The 24,381-nt window shown below is 44.3% G+C and overlaps 2 protein-coding genes across 5 annotated transcripts in view; one reads left to right on the top strand and one right to left on the bottom strand.

The window, feature by feature from the left end:
• Positions 1–16,333, bottom strand: part of wwc3 (WWC family member 3) — a 54,576-nt gene extending 38,243 nt beyond the window's left edge. For all 4 annotated transcript variants that reach the window (XM_048252404.1, XM_048252405.1, XM_048252407.1 and 1 more), the window contains exons 1-2: positions 15,938–16,333; positions 1,040–1,149 (exon numbers count right to left, since the gene is read on the bottom strand). In XM_048252404.1, the coding sequence (XP_048108361.1) occupies positions 1,040–1,149; positions 15,938–16,083 (256 nt within the window). In that variant the 5' untranslated portion in view covers positions 16,084–16,333. The remainder of the gene's footprint in view (positions 1–1,039; positions 1,150–15,937) is intronic.
• Positions 16,334–19,471: 3,138 nt separating this feature from the next.
• Positions 19,472–21,320, top strand: cldn33b (claudin 33b). The gene has a single exon (XM_048252408.1). It carries the CDS (start codon positions 19,764–19,766, stop codon positions 20,430–20,432), a length of 669 nt encoding a protein of 222 aa, XP_048108365.1. The 5' UTR covers positions 19,472–19,763; the 3' UTR covers positions 20,433–21,320.
• Positions 21,321–24,381: the final 3,061 nt, after the last annotated feature.

Below are 24,381 nucleotides of genomic sequence, written 5' to 3'. Positions count from 1 at the left end.
TGTTTCCTCAGCAGCCAATAGGAGGAGAGGGCCACGCATATCCCACGTCCACAACATCCTCCCAGCTATGCACATCATCCCCTGCCTGCGCTCTGACAGGGAAGCTACACCGGGCTCGTAACTGAAGCTTTCCGTTCGCGTTGCGTCTGCTGCAACAATTAGCTTCCGCTATGATCAATGGTACAGGTACACCAGACGGCTACACCAGATGTGATAGTGGCGCATAAAAAAAGGACCAGTCTTCTAAAACTATTTTTACGCGCCGCGAACAGGAGCACTTCAGTTACTTGCCTGGTGTAGCCTCCCTGTGAGTCAGAATGCAGGAGGCAAGAGGAGGATGACAGGAGGTCCCTGTGACGGGAGAGCAAGAAGCCACGCTCGAGACAGAGGTGACTCAGCGGGAGTGGACAACAGACGGTGTGTCACACACTGGGGTGGGGTGTGTGTGACATCACACAGCTATGACATCAAAATGAGCAAAAGTCTCACACGCATGCGCACGCAACGGGGAGGACATACAAAAATACACTTATTTCCAAGCATCCTGTTTGAAACATTCTGATGAGACTCGTAAACCTGATCTTTAAAAAAAGAAAAAAACTTTTACTAACTTTTGTTTCATCTTTAGTTTTGCAAAGGGAAGTCAACATGCCTCAGCTTAACAACTCCGTTGAACCAAAGGCCTTACAGAGTGTAAGATGATGATAACAATAAAAGTCAAATTCAAATTAAAAGCATTTCAGAATTAATTATGATAAAAAAGAACATGGACTCCAAGTTATTTCAGGCATTTGTTTATGTCCAACAATAAGTCAAATCCAAAATAGCTCCTCTCCAACACTGCCAACATTGTTTTCATAGTTTCTGCTAACTCTGCCTGGGGACTGGCTGTCATAACTCACTCTTCTGAGCTCCCCACCGACAGGACAAAGGCAAGGGTCTGGGTCTGGGGCTGTCCCAGGGCCCAGGCTGAGGGATGAGCATGGAGCGGAGGGCAGACCTCCCACAGGGTGCAGGAGAGGATGCAGGGCGGACTTACTGTTGATGTGGTCGATGTAGTAGACGCCCACCTGCTGGTCCAACACCACCTCCCAGCCAAGGGGAAGCTCGTCTCCCACGCAGTCAGCAAAGGTCAGGGGCTTGGTTATCCTGCACACAAATCAAAACACACACACACACACACACACACACACACACACACACACACACAATGTAGGTTAGAAAATGCGCAATGGCTTATGTAAGACTAGGCAAGTCGGAGGCATTCTTGTGGTGTGTAGTGTTCTATTTTCACCACACACACCATATATTTTCATCCATTCGGACTGCTTCACTTTCCAAACCATATGTCAACAGTTCACAACAGGAGCACAGCGAGCTCTAGCGCAGGAACAATAACATTAACTGGCATGTGAAAAATGCCGAGCATTCCTTGAGAACGTAAAAATGAAAGCGCGTTCTGTCGCCCGGCGTCTGCTGATCTAACCTCTTGGGGTCAGAGATGTATGGAGCAGAGAGTATGAAGGAAGAGAAAGCCCATAAACACATTCCATACGAAGGGCAAGGAGGCACTGCCAGGCTTTTGGTAGACCACCACAAATGATAATGTTTTTGAAGTTCTTTTGTTCCAACTTTGCTTTCTCATAGTCCACTGGCAAAGCAACAATACCTTTAGAAGCATTTGAAACTTTGTATCAGTTCAGTTGAAGCACTAGGGGGGGAAAAGACACAATGAGTATCAATGTGAGATTTAGAACTTCAGAGATGCTGTATCTTTGAATAAGATATCAGTTTTGAAATGGAGACATTTACTAAATTCATGCATTGTTTTCAACAAAATGACATTAAGGCATAGTTCCAAGGAGTTCTGCAGGAGACCCAACAACATGAACAAGTCCAATAAATCTTATGGGAGATGTTCCATCTCTCACATCAAATTAAACTGTGCAGTGGTTTATGCACACCCAGCGAGGACTATTCATATTTACTTTGGTTTGGCCTGTCCCTCCATAGCACACAGAACAAACCCCATTCTCTCCCGAGACTCAGAATCACCCCACACACACACACACACTGTCTTCATGGCTCTTTAAGTGGAGACTGATTGACTGCTTTGCACTCAGGGGATGAGGATGAAACCACCAGGGCCTGTGTGCGCGAGCAAACCGCCTCGGCCACAAACTAGCCAGAGAACTGGTGTAAAACAGTCGCAAGGCATGGTGTTGATTCTGCACGTCCTCAAACATCTCATAGTGAGCTTATCAAATTTTGGCTCCGGTTAAGGACCATCCACTGCAGTGACTGCTTGAAGCGCCACAACAAATGACACTGATGTACACTTCAGAAAGGAGGACACGTACATCGATATTTCAAGGGAGTAATTCTGAAAGGTTCACCTATAAGACCACAGAGGTCAAAGCAGCTACAGCTCTGGAAAAAATTAAGAGACCACCACACACTTTTCTGGTTCTTCTTTCTACGGTTGCTGAGTGACATTCGAATGAGTTGACAGTCATATAAAAATTTGTAGTGATATTGAATATTACCATCAACTCATTTGAATGTCACTCAGCTACTGTAGGAGGACATCAAAAAAATGTCCAGAGCTATTTATCCGACCACAATTTTGATCCAAGATGTTTAATATTTTCAAGAAAGAGAGTGTCATTCTTCAGAAATGTCTTGTCATTATCCCCCTCATGGACAGACAGACAGACAGACAGACAGACAGACAGACACACACACACACTTTTCACACTTGCATGTCAACACGATGACTTGCAACAGCTGTTTGAAAGATAGTTACTTGTTCATCATGTTAACATCATTCACCTCCCTTCCCAAACCCCATCCACACGCTCGCTGTGACACTCCAAACACTCAGGCTTGGGCTCAGGGAGGAAGCGCATGTCCTTGTTTGTCTATTAAATTACAGAGGCAGCCAGTCGATCTGGTCGCGGCGCTGGTATGCAGTAACCTGAGCAGTGGTGGCGGCAGAAGTGGCGGCAGCGTAGGAGGAGAGGGAGGAGGAGGCGGAGAAGGAGGAGGAGGAGGAGGTGGTGGTGAAGGTGCTTGAGGCGCTGGTGGCCCCCCCGAGTGGCAGCGCGAGAGTGCCAGGAGACACCTACCTTGCACGCCTGCACGCTTGCTCCCAAGCCAGCGACCGATTTAACAATCCAGAGGAACCGAGTCCTCGTTCATGCCCTGCAAGGAGTGTCAGGCATTTCTCAGAAACAGAGCAGGCATGCCTTGACAGTGACATCAGCAAAAAAAAAACAAAAAAAAAAAAAAAAAAAAAAAAAAAAAAAAAACACACCACCAGTGAACCTTAGCATGCATATGGCCCAACACCCCCCCTTCCAAAAAAACACAGAGGGTAAATACAAGGTACAGCCAAGCATAAGATATTACATCAGCATTACAGCTTGTGTTTGTGTATTTTTTAAAACACACACACACACACACACACACAAAAACAAATACAGGAATGAGCACAGCGCACATGCTCTGTGGAAGACCTTCCATAAGAGGGCTCTCAATGAGTGACTGACAAGCCTTTGATCCTCAAGCAGACGTTTCAGTCAGGCTGCGGTCATTAAGCCGGTATTACACTTATGAGGCAAGTTTGGGCTGACAGTCGCCAAGCTTGCAGCTCTGGAGGATCACTCAACCTTAAAAAGAAGGTTCTGTCGGTCAAGGCAAATGATTATATTAGGTTTCAAAACACGCCAGTGAGTGAGCTATGGGCTAATCTGCCCTTATGGCTCTGTGAGCTGCACTGACAGACGCGGTACCTGCCGGCTTATGGACAGCCATCACTCTCTTGCTCCCGGCGCAGGAGACGGCAATGGTGGCCTGTTCTGCCGCGGTATGCTCACTATGCAGACGCCGTGCAGGAACCTGCCCGGATCCGTGACCTCTGCGTGGGGAGAAACGCTTGCAGAACGCAGATGAGGGGCATTCAGAGCATCGTGCATTTCCATCAGATGGTGAAGCATTTGAACGCCATTATAGACTAGTGCACCCAACTATCAGAAATTAAGAGGAGCTCTGTGATTGTACTTCCTTCAGGTGCATTTGGGCAGCAATGTACGGTCAAACATAAAACATGAGGATGTGTGTGCATCTAGACACATTAAGGTGGAAGAACAATCATATATTTCAGATAAAAAAAACCTGTTGGCCAAATTTGTGCTTTCGGAGAGAAATTTGACTTGCATGAGCACATTTACTAACAATCTCAGGGAGTTAAAAGTATAAGGATCTTTTGCCATTAAACATTGAGTAGTAATAGGATATATTATGTTAAACCTCTTCTGTAGCCTCAAAGGGGTGTGTAATTTCATTATACGATAGCTGGAAGTAGAATTTAAGAATTTTAAGGGCAGGCATGTTGATCTTGCGGGGAATGTTTTCCTCCTCAAAGAGACAGTTGCATCACGCCCACTGTGTGTCAAGTAAGAAAAAAAAAAGAAAAATGGCAGTGTATGAAACAAGTGAGACTTTGGGAAGACTGGTGACATCAGAGTGAAAGGAACAGAGCATCATTGAGCTGCCCTTCAGTACCCCTGGAGACAGAGGACAAGAAGAATAAAAACCTCTGCACTCTCTCTCCCCCCCTCTCAGATGTGAGCAGAGAGGAGGGAAGAGGCCCTGAATGTTTGATTTGTTGCGCAGTCTTGTGACAGTGGGTCCGTCCCAGCCAAGTGGTGTCACAGGAGAGTTGGTAAATGACACACACACACACACACACACAGAGGAGAAAGAGGGGGCCCTGGTCTGACGTGAGACGTAATCGTTCAATTGCTCCGTTCTCCACATTCTGACCGAGTGCTGAGAAGAAAAACAGGGTTCTCAAGGCTTGAGGGTCAGGATGCTTGCATACACACCCCACAATAACACAGCATTCTGGCATGGACTATTCTCATTGGGAATTAATGGACTTCAGTTCAAGAGTCTTTAAAATATTGTTACATGTAAGCAATATTTCTAACGTATAGCTCAACGGTTATTTATCAACTAATTGACAATTACAACAATTGGTCACCATACATTCCAGCAGAAGTTTGTTTGTAGGATAAGAAGCATAAGCAGATTGACCTTTGGCAATCATAACCAAATCGCTTACATCACCAAAGTGCTTGAAGCTGGCGAACTATAAAAATAAGGGTGTAATGGATTGTTCAGGATGTGCACAGGAAGCCAGTTATGGGCACACAGTGCTCTTAGCGTTTCCCTTTGCTAATACAACGTACGAAGAAGAGAGGCAGTCCAGTCGGTTCTCAAAAACTCACATCTACAGCTTCTTCACTGGGGATTTTAGATCCCGCCACTACATGATCAATCATGGCTGTCCTTCATCAGTCCTTGCCACACTATCTGAACACAATAAATAGGAAAAAAAAAAAACAAATTGGAAACATAAACAAACCATACAATAATGTCATTTGAGTGACTTAACAGCCACCTCAAAACTTCAAACCATTACCCGATAAGAGAAGTACAGCAAGTTGCATGAACTGCCAATTGGGTTCTTGTTCAAATGTGCCAAAAGCAAATTAGATTGCTTGCAGCAGAAGATTAGCTTTGCCTTTAAAGAAATCTGAGATGTACAGAAACTAGATTTGGTGCAAGCTTGCAGTTTCATCATTTGTGCAGTAAGTCTCTCTATGACGCGCCTCAAAGAGGCTGCTCTTTAGGAGTTTCTACCATGTGCTTCTTTTTCCTCCGAGACCTTTGGCTGTGCCGAGAGAGTTAATATTCTCATACCACGCCTCTCTGCCAGAAAGGAAACCAGTGTAGCCAGAAGGAGAAATCTCACAGTGTTTAGCGTGCTTAACTCCCAAATGTCGCCATCAGCAGAAGGAAAAAGGTTACAGGCCCAAGGTTATTGTAAGACTTGGGAATTTCTCAAAGATTCTCTCAGAAATGCTAAGTTTAAACAAATGCTGAATTAACATTGAGTGCATTGAAGTAGCTCTCTGGCAAAGATTGTGGGACTACACAAACATATGTTCTGCTGAGGCGGGAAAAAAAGAAATACTTTGCTACCGACTTCTTCGGAGAAACGAAGAATCCTGAATCCTGTTGGCCGAGACTGTAAACAACACTGTTTATACGGCAAGTGTCTAGCCACTTGAAAATCCATCAGCTGTCATTGTCAAGAGGTCCACTTCTTCCAATTTTGAAAAGTGTTGATTGTCCTCAAAACATTTCAGTGGAGGGAGGACATGCTGTTCATTCTTCCTTTTGGTCGGAGCACATATGGAAAATTCCACAAAGCGGGTGAGGCTGGGGAGCTGCATTGCACACAAAATAAGAAAAGCACAACGTCTGAAACTCACCTCATTTAGAGGACCCCCTCCCAACAACACCCCTGGGCATTTCTATCCTGGGTGGGTGACCCTGGGTGCCCTGTGGTGTGTGTGTGTGTGTGTGTGTGTGTGTGTGTGGGGTGGGGGGCTGCATGAGCGTGGCATGTGACACTGGAGCAAGGGGTGGGCTCTCGTCCGCCCGTGGCACCGCCGGGGTCTCTGGACTGGCCTGGACTGGCCCCTCCGTTACACTGGGCTTTGCTGTGCGGGCCTCGTGCTGCTCTAGTCTCGGTTTGGGCCTCCGGCTGACAACAAAGGCGGGAGTGACATTCCGCCTGCAAATTAAGATGCTCCAAAACAACAGCCCTCTGCATTCCTCGTCGAGAATGCTTTCCCTAAAAATAATATTCCCCTAGTTAAACTTAATTATAGTCGCCCCAGAGGCTGTGTGTTTTAATGCTTTTGGACTCGCTTGCTTGCTCGTGTTGCACCGCTCACTCTGCCCTCCTCTGCCCGTAGTCGGGACGGCGAAACCAGTAGCACACACAAAGCCTGGCAATTGGCAGCGGTGCGGTTTTACTAGGGAGACGTTAATAAATTGGCACGCCATCTCCCAAGCCACAGGCCCCTTCATGCGGTTTGATCAGCTCTGTATAATATTATAGGCTTGCCTTTACTGGCCTTAATTAACCCACAGCCTTCGTTTGGACAATCTGTTGCCGTGGCAACTTGTGGCCTTGCTGCTGTGGGATGCTCTTTAAATGGGGACTCGTGTGGTACTGATGTAATGCTGTTGTCTCAGAGGAGGTAAGCCCTTTCTCAATAGCTTCTGAATCAACGGAGGAACACACACACACACACACACACACACACACACACACACACACACACACACACACACACACACACACACACAAAATGGGGAAGATATCTAATTGCAATAGCAGTTTGATTTCACTTTAAGTTGGGCCGGATCGGTGAGCATGTCTAGTGCATGAGAAGCACAACACTCGTGTTCGGTGAGCTTCACACAACAGCTACACACATTCTGTCACACAAGGAGAATGGCATAAATATAAAAATCATACATGTGATGAAATATTTTTATAAATATAAAAATCATACATGTTGACATTGGGACAAAGTTGCGAGATGCGCGATTAATTCCAGCCTTTGCCATTAGCTAGTTGCATTGGTTCAAATTGGGATTTTGACTATAAATCAATAAAGTGTGCAGCCCTAACACGCGCACACACACACACCCTCTCTCACACACACACACACACACACAGACACACACACACACACACACAAAGCTCCATCCACACACTGGACGCATTCCCAGAGGTCTGGATTCCACGCATTCAATCACAAGGCTGATTTAGCCCGTAGGCACATCCTCTCATCTGTCTGCAGTGTGTTCAATACCGAAGCTGCAGTGACAAAAAGCACAGCTATTCGCTATTAATGTGAGGCATTAACATAGCGGTCATGCACAAAACGTTAACAACTGAGGCCCCCAGGCCGGAAAAAGTCTTGGGCCTGACCTCTGGGAATTGAGAGCATCACACGCATAACACTAAAAACAACAAACGTGTGTGACACACCAAGATAGGCCAGGTCTTACATGGGCATGAGCCAATACGGGAAAATGCTGGAACAGCCACTGTTTTTAACTCAGCCTCCATGCGCGCTGCAAATAACGTCATGCCAAGCCAGGGCCTGGTCTGACCAATACTGTTACCTCTGCCCAGTAGGCACATAGACACCTTCACACACATCTCTCTCTCTCTCTCTCTCTCTCTCTCTCTCACACTCACACACGTTTAAGTTCAGCCTTTCGTCTAAAAATTCCATTCTGGGTTTAAAAGAAGAGATGCGAAAACAAGTTTGGGAGGAATGCCATTTATGCGAGCCCCCTCAGACAGGGCTGGGAAGCAGCAGCTCCGGCAGCTGAGCATGTCAGGCAGACAGAGACGACGGGCCCTTCCCCTCCTTCTATTATCTTCCCCCATCTTATGGAAATAGGCCGACTATAAGTAGCGCACCACCCCGGACGGAGCACGGCATCTCTGTCTCCAGACGCATTTAGACCCCCATCACCATCGCATGGGAACCAGCAGGCCCCAGGCTCCGGCTGCGCCTCTCTCATCTTCACACACACACTAATGCCCAAGGCCCACCCCACCCCACCCCAGAAATCAGTCTGAAGGCAATTCAGGGGACGACATGGGAGACTGGTGGCATAGTGGCAGGGGATCGGTGTGATTGACTTGAGACAACAATATTCTTTCTTGCTCTGTTTAATAATTGCTAAATAGTCTTTGGGTGATGCGTGTATGGTATGAGCACAACAAACATGCATGCAATCACACACACACACAGATACCATACATGCATGTATGCCAACACATTCACACGCAACAACTTGATAGGTACAGTATATACCCATGAAAAGCAGGGAGTGTGGCGGGCAGTTTACTAATCCTCTTCATGCTTCAGCTCCAGCATCACCTCGTTCCTTAGACCCCGAGGTGTGAGGGCTCTTGACAAACTCATGCCTTGACAAACGGACTGTAGAGCCACACAAGGGTTGGCGCAGCAAGGCTGGAGCATCCTGCTCGGCTAGCATTCCTGGCATGGTCGGCATTACCCATGAGCATACACACCGGAGCATGGGCCAGACCAATGGAGTTGATTAACACATGCCAGCCTCACACAGCGTGAGCTCCTGTCCCAGACAAAGAAACCTGGGTGGATTTGACTTCCTGGATCACAATGTCAGTTGTGCTAACGGAGAGGTGTATGGCCTGTTTGCCCCCAGTTAGTCTTCTTTGTCAAGTCAGCAAAGCAGCTCAAGGGACCTGATGACTGATGCACTTAACAGCCAAACATAACACGCCTGGACGTCAATCAGAGCCAGCGAGTTTGTGGAAGCCAAACGGTTTTCCAACAATGAAAAATTAGTGTGGCTATAGCCACAAGTATGAATCAACAAGTCAACAGAGGAATTGTGAATTCTGACAGGTCTATGAATACGGGAGTCGTGCCATTTGGACGGCAACATCTCAGAAACCAAAAAAAACTATTTCAACAAGCAGGAGGTCAACTGAGGTAGGGTTTCGGTGTTGTACATGGGAAATAAAGCTAATAAAAACTGAATTACAAGCAATTCATTTTGAACTTGGGAAATGCTCCCATAATCTGAAAAGGCAGAAGAAGGAAAAAAAAAAAAAAAAATAAAAAAAAAAACCCTCACCTGAAGATTCACAACGCACTGCCAACAAGCAATCCTGTGTTTGTTGACACAGCGGCAGTTTGGCATTTTTAGGAGTTTCGGAATTGTCTGGCTTCCTGTGTCAGGATCCAGCAGTGAATGCCGGGAGGGAGGGGATGAGGGAGGGGAGAACATTCTGGACAATAAGGCCTTGGGAAGACTGGGCCGAAATAAGGGTCGGACCGGCCATTAGGTCTTCTTCTGGAGAACAGAATTGAGGACTTTCAATGCCATACACATAGAAATCAAAAGGGCCACTTTTAATCATGTTGTATATTCAAGTCCTGGTGTGTGACAGGAGGCTTGATTAGTTCTCAAAAGAAAAACAGACAGAAATAGCATAAATGAAACAAAACAGGAACAATAAACCATAAAACATAAAACAATAAGTAATTTGTCTTTTAAGGGAACATAATATCATGCTACACCAACTAATACTACACACACACACACACGTACACACACACACACACACACACGCACGCGCGCGCACGCACGCACGCGCGCACACACACACAGCATAACAGTGGATGTAACAATAGCATATTTGCCAGCTCCACCATCCTGCTGGAAACAAGAGGAGAAAAAAAACAGCACCTCAATAATAAAAACACCTAGAGAAGCAGAAATGGTGGCAGGAGGGGGTTGAGGGTTTCAGTGTCTGTGAATAACCTTTCGGCGGTGGCAGTCCGGCTCCCCTCTTTCCAGAATAATTGAATTTGGTGTGCTTTGTGGCCACGTATAAAGGCCTCCCTTTGCGGAGCGCCAGGCCGGCAGCGGCCCTTACATAACAGAGCTAATAAAGGAGGCTGGTCGGGACCGGGGCCGGCGGCCGAGGCAGAGCAGGGCAGTGTCAGTGGAGCAGCGGGCAGCTGAGCGGACTGGAGCAGAGCTGAGCACAGCGGCAGGAGGGGGACAGGGGGGAGACACACACACGTGGGAACTGCCTCTGTTGGGCAGCTTTGTCTGGGGCCACTGGTGGACAGAAGCACCCGCTCGCCCCAACCCCACGCCAGCACCGGGTGTTAGTGTAGGCATGCCTGACATTGTACTCATTCCTCAGAGACAAAAACCCTCCCTCATCCCACAAAACACGTTATCTGCAGGGGATTGGTGGTGGTGGTGGGCTTAGCCTGGCCTGAGAGGTACCTTAGATAGGAGGGCATCAACAGTAGAGGAACTCTTGTTCAGAATATATAGCTCTATGTATGTAGATGTACTTCATTTCTATGGACGTTGATATAGACCGAGGTCCCAGAGAAAGATTTTATTACGAAAACGTTGTTAGGAATGCCGGGCATTCCCCAGATATTAGCACATACATACGTATGGGATCTACAGAGTAAGATCAATGAACAAATGTATATTTACTACCAGGTGCATATAAGTACTGTACAGTATGTGTGTATTTAAGTGCATATTGAAATATGTGTATTAATGACTTTGTTCAGAGTCAGTGAGAAAGAAAGCTAGAGTAAGGGAGAGTTCCACTATGTGTTGGAACGAAGTCCTCTTTCACAGGATGGCTCCAGTGGTTTCCAGGTGACTGTGCAGTGAATTCACATGCAGATCCCACTTTTCACTACAAGCAGTCACATAGCCAGTGCCACCTAATAAAACCATCCCTCTGCTGCACATCAGGCCTCCACACCACCACCACCACCACCACCACCACCACCACCACGCTTTCACACCAGCGGCCACAGAGCACATCTGACCGCCCAGTTCCAGGGGACAACACTGACAAACAATGCTGCTGGACAATTCTCTGGCAAACTGTGGCGGCCAACAAACAACAAGGGTCCTAACACACACACACACACAGTGGTTCACTAAAAGCATGCGCCAAAGGCAAGAGCTCAGCAGACCTGTCCCATGATGCCTAAAACGAGTGTAGCAACACCAGGACTAATAAATAAACACTTACTCTCACTCTCGCCTTTAAGACAGTTTTTCTAGTGAGAGGAATCTGCAAATGGGGGGAGGGAAAGAAATGTCAAATGACCAAGGGAAACAGGACTTCATGGTTGACTTCTGACATAAAGGGTCATTTAGCCAAGCCAAACTATGGTCGACGCAATTTTAAAATCCTCAGACACTTGTAAATAGCCACGAGATGCCACAGTCCTGTCCTTTAAACCAGCTAAAGATAAAACATCTCAGAGACAGCTCGTGCTGACAGTGTCTGCCTTAATAGCCGCTGCCTCCATGCCTGTGTATCCAGGCCTTGGCGGTAACATGAGATTTTTGTCAAGAGTCCTATCAGCCGTAAGTAACAAAGGCTGGTAATCATATGACTCCGGGTAGGGGAGTAGGGAGAGGTTGGGGTGGGTGGGGGTGGGGGGCCGGGGCGGGCTAAAGTCGTTGAGCCGATCAGGTTTTTCTTATCTAGATTCCAGTCAGCTACTCAGCTCCTAGCAAACAAAAACAAAAGAAAAAGGAGGCTAGGTGCAGAATCACAATGAAGCCAACCAATACTACACCTGCTCAGTCAAGGCAATCTACTGCTTTATAATAACTGCCTGGTATTTGTTGATCCTTTACTTTTGAGAGATGAGCACTAAAAGGAACTTGTTAGTGAAGAGTACAGTAAACCTACAGTAGCAGCCTACAGATACAAGAAACTCTTCTGATCGCTGAGCTGTGATCCCACACTTAAACCTATTATTGATGACCCTTTCTTCAAACTTTCCATAGCACAGAAGCATCATGCCATGAGAAGATTTCTGACGTACACTCACCTCCTGTCTTACCAGGCCTCCTGGTCTAGTCGTAGACTGACCTCACCTCACCTTAAGGAAATCCACTTGGACTTGGTGTAAAAATGAGACTAAACAGTGGGCTATTGAGGAGATTTATGGTGTCAGGAAAGCAATACAAAGATGGCCAGCTGACTGGTGATGAAGCCCATAAAGAAGTCATGACCCCTTTTCACAGATTATCTTCACACATTCCCCATGCCTGGTTCTTACCCTTAGGGAAGGAGTTCATCAGTCAAAGGTTTGAGGACAAAACTCTTCAGAAACAAAGCACCTTAACTGCTTCTCTGGACTGCATTCTACAGTTAAGCCTAGTCTCCTTTCTTGTGACAGGCGAAACACACAGGAGATCCACTTTCAGTCACAATCAATGCCACTGTCTGGAACGGCACAGTTTTTACAACACTGTCCCTCATGTCCAACCCTGGTTTCTATCCATCATCTTGGCTTCTCTCTGAATGGGTGTTAGACATGTCCATACATATTACTCTATAAACCTGTGGTAATTGATACAACATAGAGCACTGGCTACTCGCCATCACCCACACTGGCTATTGATTGCCATCTCACATCACTCTGGTAACCCAATGAATGAGCTGGCTGTCAAAGTGACACAAACCAACTGAAACTGTGATAAAGCACTGGACACACAATACCATATATTTTTGCAAAGATCATCTAGTCAGAACATAAAATAGTCTAAGTGGTCCAATTCAATTCAATTCAATTCAATTCAATTCAAAGCACTTTATTTGTCCCCAGGGGTCAAATAGCAATAGTACTCTGCTCTGTCATTATAAGGATTACAGTAGCCCCATAAAGAAATTACTTACCAATCTCATGTCTGTGTGTGGAATGTATGCTACCTCCGTGTCTAAAGTAGTCAAGTAAAAAAAGAGATATGGGTCTTCATGACTTGTAAGTGACATGCGTCACAAGTGACGCCTTCAGAGGAAACTGGGTTGTACACAATCTATACAGCTGAGCTGATCAGCAAGCTGGCATTTTGCCAGTAACAACCATAGCAAAACAAAGCTGTGAAAATGATAAAAGGCTCACATGTCAAACTTTTTGCTAAAAACTACCTCACTTGTCTAATGAGCCTTAGAATTTTGAGTAGATGTGCAGCTCAAAAAGGGGTTCTGCCTCTTCCACACCATGAGTTTCAGAAATATCCTCCACCTTGATAGGACATTACAACAATGCACATTCAATACAATATCCACCAGTACTCTCTCCAGGATGAGCTCTTCCATGGACACTCTGAAGTGTACATGACCTGCTGAGATGGGGCTAGGGAATCCACTTTTAAGGTTCCAGGCTACACAGGTAACATATATCACTTGGGATACTAAACCTTACTTGTTATTTAAGACTAATGTCGGTGAAAAGTGTTTTTACACATGAAAGTGCAATGTGTAGGATTGCAAAGGCATGGAAAGAATTTAAAAGTATGTGCATATAATCATATAGATTATTCACAGGGATTCTTTTCTTGCAGGCACGAGAGCAATGCCTGGCATTCACACATCTTTTCACAAGCTGTCAATCTAAAAAGGTGATCGTGTGACGAGGTGCTTCTTGTGAAGAAAACAAAAACAACACAAAAGCATTTGTTGGTCTTTTAACTTCACTGCCTGCTAAAGCTCTAAGACAACCCAAAGAGACATGCTTAGTGAAAACCGAGCTAGTTGATAATGCTCTTCCTCGGAATACAATGGCATTCAATCTGCCACTGACTCGTCGTCGTACTGAGGCCCAGCACACTCACTCAGAGGTGCTGAAATTGTTGCTCATTGTTTTAAGTCAATGACCACAAAAAAAAAAAAAAAAAAAAAACGAGCTGTGACCTTGCCAGTGGCAGCAAATCCCTCCCATTGAGCAGAGACCCGGAGCTCGGTGAGAAGCGATGTGTTCAAATGGCCCTTGCAAAAAGCCTGGTTTTAGCTCGTTTCTAGGCTGAGGAAAACACAGCACATCCTTACGGCTTTCCCACTGGCCCAACTGGCATTCCTCACATATTTGCACATGGAACTCTGGGAGCTGCAGTTCAATTCTCCCTTTCATATGGGCCTCTGTTTGCATTAACATTTTTACTACATAAAACATTTTGTTTTCTTTGAGAAAAAAAACAGCCCATACACTTTTTATACCCTTCACATTAATAGCTCCTCTCTGGAGCATTGAAAAGACTACTTCCATTTGGTTGTGTGTGAACAGCCACACAGGAAATCTGGAGAGGTAACAAAACTATTTGTGGGTGATGTTGATTCTGTCTTTTATACACCATCAACCAGATGCTCACTGTAATTCAGTCCCATTAATGTCAAAACTCTGACTGTACATATTGATGACAGCAGCCTTCAGCAACTGTCAGTAACCTCAATGAACACCAAAGACTAGAAAAGGCAACTGTCACACACCCAGAGGAAATCCCTGTTAAGCTTATACAGTGTGGCATAAATGTCAGTGGTTAAGATAAACACAAACATTATGGCACAGATTTAGACAATGAGATCTGTTTGCCTGTGATTAGTGGGCCTACTTAAGAGAGAAAGACTGATAAAATAGCCTACTGATCATGACTGAATGGTTGTCTGGTTATAGTCTGAACTTCATTGTTTTGATTTTAAATGAGGTAGAAAGAACCTCTTGATTGGATGTTTCTTCTTTTTTTTTGGCCATGTCAAATTACTCTTATTTTCGTAAGTTGCTTCCAATAATGTCATTATGCCATGTCAAGTCGAAAGCAAATCTCTGCTTGTACTGAAAAGGAGACACTGTGCTTGAAATAGGCTTTGGGTACTCGGCCATATTGTGCATATTCAAAGGGCTTTTCATACAGGGTCTCCAAATAGCATGAATTATCTTGCTAGGCTACTCCAAGATCCTTCGTCTTCCTCTAGAGGAGTATTGAAAAGGAGGACAAAGGGGAAATATATTTTGGAATGATCAACAGAAAAAAACAAAAACTGACCAGCAGAAGCTTAGTCAAGATGTCAGGGGTGGTTGAAAGGGAGCACCACACGTTGCAGAATTTGCGGAGGTGTCCTGACAATCCGTGAAAAACACCCACCGTCTCCAGTCAACACAGCTACAGTTAAGATCCCACACTGACATGTCTCGCTAACAACAGTGAACGATTTCCACAGCACTCGTTTATCCCATCCATTGCATAATATCATGAAGGTTACCCAAAGTAATACTTTGTGTTTAGTTTATTGACTATATAAAACGCCAACAACCAGAGAATAACAAACTTGAGATATGCAATTAGGCTCAATTGGGTGTCCAAAGTGCTTTAGTGTTCTTTGTTTAGCCTACCTCACCCCTTATCACTTCACACAAAATGTAAGGATTTCGCAAAACATATGGCCAGTCTTATCAGGCACAGGATTTGTGGTTTTGGGCTAGCTATCAGTTCTGAACTTCTTTGGCTACTTTCTCATCATCACAAGCCCCCGCCCTCGAGCCGTAGACTACTCTGGATGCGATTGATTAATGCTTAACGACTTAAATCGACAGCGAAATCACAGGGGTTTCCCTGGTGGAGCAGCGGAGATTTATTGATCACAGCGAACATTTACCTGTCTCTTGGGTCAATCCAAGAAGTTTGTCGAGTGTTGTGGTCAATGTAAAAAACTCTGCCATCGTAATCCCGTGCTTCCTCCCAGCCCGCGGGCAGTGGCAGCTCCGAGCTTTCTCTTCGCTTGTTGCTGCTTACCCACGGCATAGCGTTGGGATGGTTGAGGGGGATATCGCCAGCGCCAGACCCCCTGCGTTTTCTCCAAAAACAACGACCAGTCTTTTACTGCATTACAAACATTTTCTTTCCGTGGTTTAAACGACGAAAGTACAAAACAACTGAAAAATACACAAGTAGTAAACGACGCAGGCTAGCCTGCATCCACTATCCAAAAAGTTTTGCGGCGTTCTCATGACTCTTCAGCGTCGGTCCTCCATGTTTGCCTCTTCGAACATAGGCTACTTCATTCCGTGGTGTCCATATTCGGGCAAAGGATATTTGCATAAGGGGTGCCCACGAGACAGAACGTAGGATTAAAACGAGCCCGCTGGTCCAATAGAGTGAGTCGCATGATTTTGGCATTTTAGTGGCAGAAGAAAAGGTAACTAGTTTAAGAATAGCCGATTGAATAGTCAAGTAGAATAGTAACAAAGTATCCATTATGCGTATGAAATGCCTTATCGTAACCTTCATGATACTTTGTTAAACACAAATCGTTACATTCAGATATTTTTAGGAGTGAAGGGTGAAATTAGCCTAGGCTACTGACTTTGTAACCTACAGATGAAGTTTATGTTTCACTAAATATAAATAAACACAAAGAAGCCCAATTTTTTTTCCATAATCCAGAACTACTTTTGTTTTATAGATGATTTATGTCATTTTAATAGTGTAGTTGTCTTAATTACAGCAGTAGGTCATGTTGGTAAGATTATATAAATAGCCTATATATCATAATGGATTAAGATAAACTGTGGTTGACAAATGGGGAAAAATAGTGTTTGACTAGTGTTTGAGTGTTTGAGAGTAGCCTAATGTAAGAAGATGGAAATGTATGTGACGTAGGAGCGCCCCCCGGTGACTATATGCCTACGTTTTCAGTGTATAGGCCTGTCTGCATGTTGTCCCTGTGTCTCTGTTGTTGCCCAATTTTATATACAGTAGGCTACAGCGTTATATTAGGTCTAAGGACAATAACATAGCATATATTTAATGGGGAGATGAGCATGGACTTTTTCTCACCAATGCCCTTTAACGATCCAAATACATTTTAACATTTGTTTCTTTATAGACAAACTCAACTATGGACTAGGCAACAGAATATGTATTCATACATCATGTAGGCTACAGTCAGTATATCATATATAAACTGTGTTTTTGCTTGATTTCCAGCCATTCAACACGGGAGACATTGCACTTTAATGCCCCCACCTGGCTCCAAAGAGAAACTGACCATGGACGACTGTCAAGAGTTAATCATAATGCATTTGGTGAATGTAGTAAAGAAATTAATTACCACAATTTAACAATGAATTACTGTAATTAAGTAATTAGGTGGTACAGAATGCATGGAAATGGAAATGAATGTGTCAAGACAATGTCCTATTAATCTGACATCAAACAAGCCAACAAATAAATGCATGATGTTTCATCCTCTCTCACTCTCTATGTCTCTCTCTCTCTCTCTATCTCTCATGTCTGTATTTTAAAGTGGGCTCTATCATAGTGTGAAGTTAAATTAGTCTAAGAATAAATGCAAAAGCATCACATTAGAGTGATTGTGCCAGCACGCACTGTAAGCTTATAATATCAGTGAGCTGCTGTAAATCTCTTGCAGTTAAACCATTCATTACAGCCGATTCTGTGGGAGAAAAGGCAAGCCTCAAAGCAAGCTAATTTAACTGTTCCAACATGACTACACATAGTTGTTTAGATTTTCCTTTGAAACAGCAAAATACCAGGCAGATTCAGTTAAGGAAAGATCGATGTTTCTGACCCATTGCTAATCTCCTGACCTGATCGCCAGTGACATTTCAATGGTGCCAATTTGCACACATTTTGCACAGTAACACCAGGTTGCATTGTTCCTATTTAATCTCTTGTTAGTCCTATGATGGATGGCCATACATATAAGAGATTTGTTGACACGCAAAGAAATGCTTAGTGTTATTTACTGCCATAGTTGTCTGAGAATTTGGCTCCATAAAAACATACTTAGTACTTACCTGACTAGATGACTTTTATAGGTTTCCAGACAATATGACTGTTGCATAATGATTAATAAATACATTTTAGTGACGCAGTGTACATTAATAGTTATGGTGAATGTGTGTGTGTATAAAAGTATGAATAAATGTTCAAGGTATCTGACAGCATTTTATAAGAACAAATGTGATGATGATGTTGATAATAATGAGTTAGAGGGAATAATGTGTATGTGTGTATGTGTGTGTGTGTGTGTGTGAGAGAGAGAGAGTTTGCATGTTAGAGGACATTTTTTCATACCAATAATTTAATCCGCAGCCTCCTACTGTCAGACATTGCATCTCACATGCACAATACATACTTTTGTTTCCACAAGCTCCTCAATCACATGCTTCCAAATAACCCCCATTCCCAGCAGCAGAGTGTTGCCACTTCACATGAAAGGTAGGACAAACATTCCCTCCCATTATCAAAGCAAATCTTATGAGCTGTAGTGTGGTGTTTTCATTATGGTAGTCTCAATTACTATGCTTTGTTTCAGTACTATTGTGTTGGATTATTGCTTCTGGAGGCAAAATTTATAGCAAATGGTAATTGTTAAAGGCAAGGACAGTGGCAAGATTGCTGTAACACAAATCTTACAAAAATAATCACAAAATTGTAACAATGACTGCTTGTTTATGTGTTTGCCAATCTGAAGTTACAGAGCATCATATTTCCTAAGAGTCCTGTTTGAAATTAACCACTGAATCAAATAAAGCATGTGCTTCACTGTGGTAAGCAAGCATCAAAGACTCCTTGGTGTGATGCACATTGCAAATTTGGCATGCTCTCCTTAGGAGGCCTATTTAACACGCAGTCACTGGAAAAGCTCTCTCTCTCTCTCACTCTCTCTCTCCTTTCTCTCACTCTCACTCTCTCTCTCAACTCCACTCTTAGCTTTATTTTTTTAGAATGAAGTGCAACAAGCAAAATAATCTCAGCCCCCCTCCCCCTCCTCCTCCCCACCCCCTTTAACAAGAGACAGTGAACAGAAATGACAAACATGCAAACAAGGGGGAGGGAAACTATGCACAATCCCTGACTCTTGTAATGACAACAATCTGCATTTTAATAACATCCTGTCTACACTTTAATGACGTCCCGTGTGGCCGACGGAGTGTTCGGAGAGGTTCAGCAAGGAGGGGGGTGTGAGTAAGCAAAGCACTGGTTGGCCAAGCAAAGCCCTCATCCCACACCCCACCCCCCGCAACAGAGGGCAGAGTGTATAATGTCAAAATGTTGCTTACCTCCTCCCTCTCCTCCACCTCTTCCTCCTCCTATTCCTCTTCAATCGTCACCACCTCCTCCTCCTCCTCCTTCTCCTCCTCCTCCTCCTCCTTCTCCTCCTTCTTCTCGCCACTCAAGATGAAGATCTGCTCTCTTGGAGACGCCTGACAGACAGTGAGGGGAGCTGAGGCGAGCACTAAAGCCCTATTTTTCAAATCGGTACTTTCTCTCTCTCTCTCTCTCCCTCTCTTTCTTTTTTTTGTCCTCTCTTCTTTTCTTTCATCCCCTCTCAGTGTTTTTCCCTTCTTCAAAAGCCCAGAGGAGAGGTCTCTCAAGGTCCTACCTGGGTGAGGAGGAAAACAGCGTCGAGAGTCGTCCACTGAAGGGGCCACCACTACCACCACACGGAGACCATGGGCAACCCGTGCATCTGCGCCCTGGAGCTGCTGGGCATGCTGGTGGGCTCCGCGGCCTGGTTCTGCTCCCTGGCCACCATGCTCCTGCCCCAGTGGCTGACGCTCTCCACCGAGCTGCTGCCCACGGAGAGCTTCGAGCAGGGCCTGTGGGAGACGTGCGTGGTCCAGGAGATGGGCGGTCTGGAGTGCCGGCCATATGACACCATCCTGGGCCTGCAGCCCGAGATCCAGATGGCTCGCATCCTCATGTGCCTGTCTCTGAGCACCAGCCTGCTGGGGCTGCTGGTGGCCGTGCCCGGCCTGAGCCAAATAAAGAGCTGCCAGGGCGAGGAAGGCCACTGTGCCAAGCGAGCGCTGAAGATCATCGCCGGGACGTTGTGCGTGGTGTCCGGCGTGGTGGGGCTAGTGCCCGTGTCAGTGGCAGCGCACACGACCGTGGTGAAGTTCTTTGATGAGCGGGTGCCTGAGGTGATCCCGCGCTGGGAATTTGGCGACGCCATCTTCATCGGATGGGTGGCTGGATTCCTGCATGTGATCGCAGGGGTGCTGTTCATCACGTCCTGCCCAGGATCGAACCGAGGCCAGGCGAGATTCACGCAGCACCACCGCAGACAAGAGGTCAGGACTATCCACAGCTCACCTAGGAAGCATTCCGAGTATGTCTAAGCCACTCCAGCTCCGAGCCCAGTGCATGGGGAGAGGGGTGGAGGGACCCTTCAGCCTGGATCCAGTATGAAGTTTTTATTGAGCTGAAAGACTAAATACTGGCAAACATTTTCAGTTTAAATGAGTTCAGATCACAGTTGTTATTTTAAATCAAAGAAATTGGAATAGTTGCTGATCATTTCTGCTCAGTATTCTGAGGACAACACCTTTATTTTTGGTTGTTAATGTTTCAACTGGTCTTCTTTGTGTCAGGTAATAATTCTTTTTTTAACTCACTCTGCATGCGCTTCATTCAGTAAAATTCAGTCATTCATAGACAAATATGTATGTTATCATATTGAGCGGCAGTATATACTCAGTAGTTCACGCACCAGCTCAAACATGTTATTATTTCATTTGCTGTACAAAGATCCTCATATTTTGCTTTTTTTATTCTTATGACCTGTGAGTTTAATAATGAACTTTTGTTTTCTTAGACTGCCAACATACTTTTATTGAATCTGACGATAGGAGACTTTCTTGACATAATGTTATACATTATACATATAATCTACTGTGTTGCACTGTGTAGCAGTTGAGAAATTTAATGAGATAGAAGAACATCAGAATGAAACATCCATTGAAGAAATATGACTTTATGATTACTGTATGTATCTCTTATGTAAATTATAATTATTGTACAGTTATTTGGACACATAGGCCAACTAGAGCTACAGAAACCACACAGACATTTTACACACTTAAACAAGCACACAAACACACAAACACACACTCACACACACACACACACACACAAACACACATACATACACACACACACACACTAAGTGGTGGAAAAAACTACAATGTGTAGTCGTGGTTTATAAAGAGTTCACAGCTTAATTTGAATATGGACTTTTAATATGATTCTGAGACATCTGTTTGCTCAAAAGCTCTCTTCTCAGTGTAGGGTGTGGTATTATTAAGCTTCAACACCTTACATTTGCATACACTCTAAGGTTGGTGAAGGAGAGCAACCTCTCCATGTCAAATACAACTGGACAACTTAACTTTAAGTGGATTTTAAGTAGATCTAACTCCTACTAGCAAGCTGTTACTACAATATAATTTCTCTGGCTCTCCAGAATAATTTGACTTTGCACATTCACGCCAACCTCATACATTTTCCATGAAAGGTTTGATGTGTATAACACCTAAATGGAACCTTCAGGAAAAAAATGTAAACAAATAGCTAATTTACATTTTCAACATTTTTGAGATTTATATCAGGTCTAATTAAATATAAGCCTTCATGGCAGGGAAGTCCATATCAAGGAAGCAGCCAAACAGTCATTTAAAAGTGTCCTTGCGGTGTTTTGAAAAACTCCTGTCCTGAGCCTAATTGCCTCTGATTTCTCCCATGTCAGTCACCAGGATAAGCTGCATTTAACGATCGCTCTAACGAGCAGCACGTCCTGTGAAGAATGCAGGACAGACTGCCCCTCCACCTTCTCCTTAAAATAATTACACAAACCTGCCAAGGTCAGAGGGTTATATGGCTATTTCCTTTTCTCTTTTCTCTTCCCCCCTTGTGTCGGTCTCTCTTACTCCAAGGGACATGGATGATATGGTCATTGTATTCTTTTTTTTTTATTGTATTCTAGTTTACGCACTCTTGTATAAAGTTTAAATAGTGCACTCTGAAAGAATTGTTGTTATCTTTTGTTTTCATAGGGTATGTAGGCTATCTCTTCGACCATCTTGTTTCACATAATGTTATAGAAGTAGCGATGTAAGTATAAGGTACATTACACATGTGTCTGTTAATATGTGGAAATTTCTAATGTATAAACAATTTGAGGGCTTGGGTAAAGCTCTTTAAACAGCATCACCACGTGCCTGAACATGGTCAATTATGTCTATGGAAAGCCTAAATGCTTTTGGCTCCTTGATTTGACTTGACCATTCAAGATAATTAAACATTATGTAATGACCCACCAAACCAAAAGACATGGAGGACAGATGCCACTAAAACTGGGAACCAAAACGACGAGCTCTGGCCAACCGGTGACGTCCCCCGTGTGTCTTGAAGACCTACTGACGCCACTCGACCAGATGAGCCATTAGGACGCACCCGGCCGGCTTCCTGCTGATAGGAACAGCCGCATCGCAGCAAGTATGATTACCCCAAATGGTGTTTATGTATTCGTTGTGTGATTACGACTCCGTGCCTGGCTGCTTGGGGGTCTGAGAGAGCTAGTTGACAGTGACTGAAGACTGTGTATGGGAAATGGCACGGTTCCATCCCCATTAAGGTAACTGTAAACACATTATAGAGGAGCATCTGAGGGCACAATATGAGATGATATCGCATAAATCTGACACATTCCATTGTGATCAATGTCATTCTCTTCAGTCAGTGACCGGAGTGCTGATCTGTTTCATCTCAAACAAAATAAACTACTAGCAATAAAATGTTTCTCTTTAATTCTTGTCAACTGGGCAATTAAAGAGCAATCACAAAGTTAGCAAATCAGCATGATGACAGTCCACCCACCAAGTATGTCTTCGTGTGCTTTAGCATAAAACATAATTAGAATCGGAGATATTATCACAATGGCGGTTTCAAGCCCGGAGGTGAAGTGGGTGGCCATGGTGAGGGCCTCAGGGGCCTATTGACAGATAAGCTGGCAGGGAGGAAGTGGTAAGGCCTGCCTGCCATGCCAGAGTGGCATGTCTTTGCCAAAGATGCCAAAAAAGACATTAATAATGTGTGTTTGGCTCCTGCCCAAGGTCTAATGGTCACGCTCCACACATATCCTCAGCATTCCGATCAAGCTCCTAGTTCATTCCATCCCTTCCACTCTCTATTCCACACAAGGATCATGTGTTGTGTCTAGGCCTATGTGTGCATCTTTGTATGAGTTTCATATATGTGTGCACTAAATATATACTTTCCATGTTGCTATTATTATGGTGTTTATAAAAAGGCATAACAGTCCACGTTGTTGCTTAAGGTTAATGATCAACAAAAGTAAATGACAGTCATAAACTCGATCTCTGAGAGTGCGGTGATGTGAAGGTTATTTTCAGATATACATCTTCCTATCTCCCAATTGTTACACTATGATCTACTGGTAAGAAAGTGAAAAAGTTTTCTCAATATCTCAAGAGGCCATCGTAATTGCATCCTAATCTTCCCATGCAAGTTTACGGCTTGACATTTCACAAACATGGAAAGGCAACCCTTAGCATATTAAGTAAAAAATATCAAATGCTATTTAGCAATTACTAGCAAGCAAGTAATAATGTGGTATATCAGAAGTGTTTTACCCCCCATTTAAATTCCTGGGAATAAATAAGTGATACATAAACTGCACCACAACCACGATTACCAGGAGACACTCTTCACCACAGCCTCGAATGCCATGAGCCATAGTCTATACCACAACGATGATTACTGTACTGTCTTCTCATTACTGATATATTATATCTGAATGGATAAGAAGTTGCTGAGCTAACCAAGATAAAAATTGATTTAACCCTTGGCCCTCTTTTGACTTATCTTTGTAGTTGGAATAATGAGTGAGAGGTAGAATTGCAGTGAATCATTCACTACACCACACCACACCATACCATACTGCCCATACTGTTTCACAATGAATGATAAAACAAAGATGAAAACAGGAGAGAGAGTTTATGCAGTGTGACTGAACGGATGTTTCTCTTTCTCTCTGTTCAGCTCCAACGTCACTATTCTTGCTCAGACCTCCTTATGGTGAGTGTTTTGGTTGGTGGAGCATATATATATATATGTCTTCCTATGTCAGAACTTTCCAGGTTCCCCTGAAGTGGCAGTCGTCAGCCTTAATTTGAGCCGTACCACATCATAGTAGTACTGACGTCAATGCCGAGCCTGGCAGGTCCATCCACTCTGCAGTGGAGCTGAGCAGGATGGGCTCAACAGGCT

The sequence above is a fragment of the Alosa alosa genome, chromosome 9, assembly GCF_017589495.1.
Source record: "Alosa alosa isolate M-15738 ecotype Scorff River chromosome 9, AALO_Geno_1.1, whole genome shotgun sequence".
NCBI classification, from domain to species: Eukaryota; Metazoa; Chordata; class Actinopteri; order Clupeiformes; family Clupeidae; genus Alosa; species Alosa alosa.
Note: the sequence above shows the minus strand (reverse complement) of the source record. Positions and strands in the feature narration are given on the sequence as shown.

Excerpts from the sequence above, each read along its gene's own strand:
- cldn33b (XM_048252408.1), top strand. The coding sequence starts at position 19,764 with ATGGGCAACCCGTGCATCTGCGCCCTGGAGCTGCTGGGCATGCTGGTG.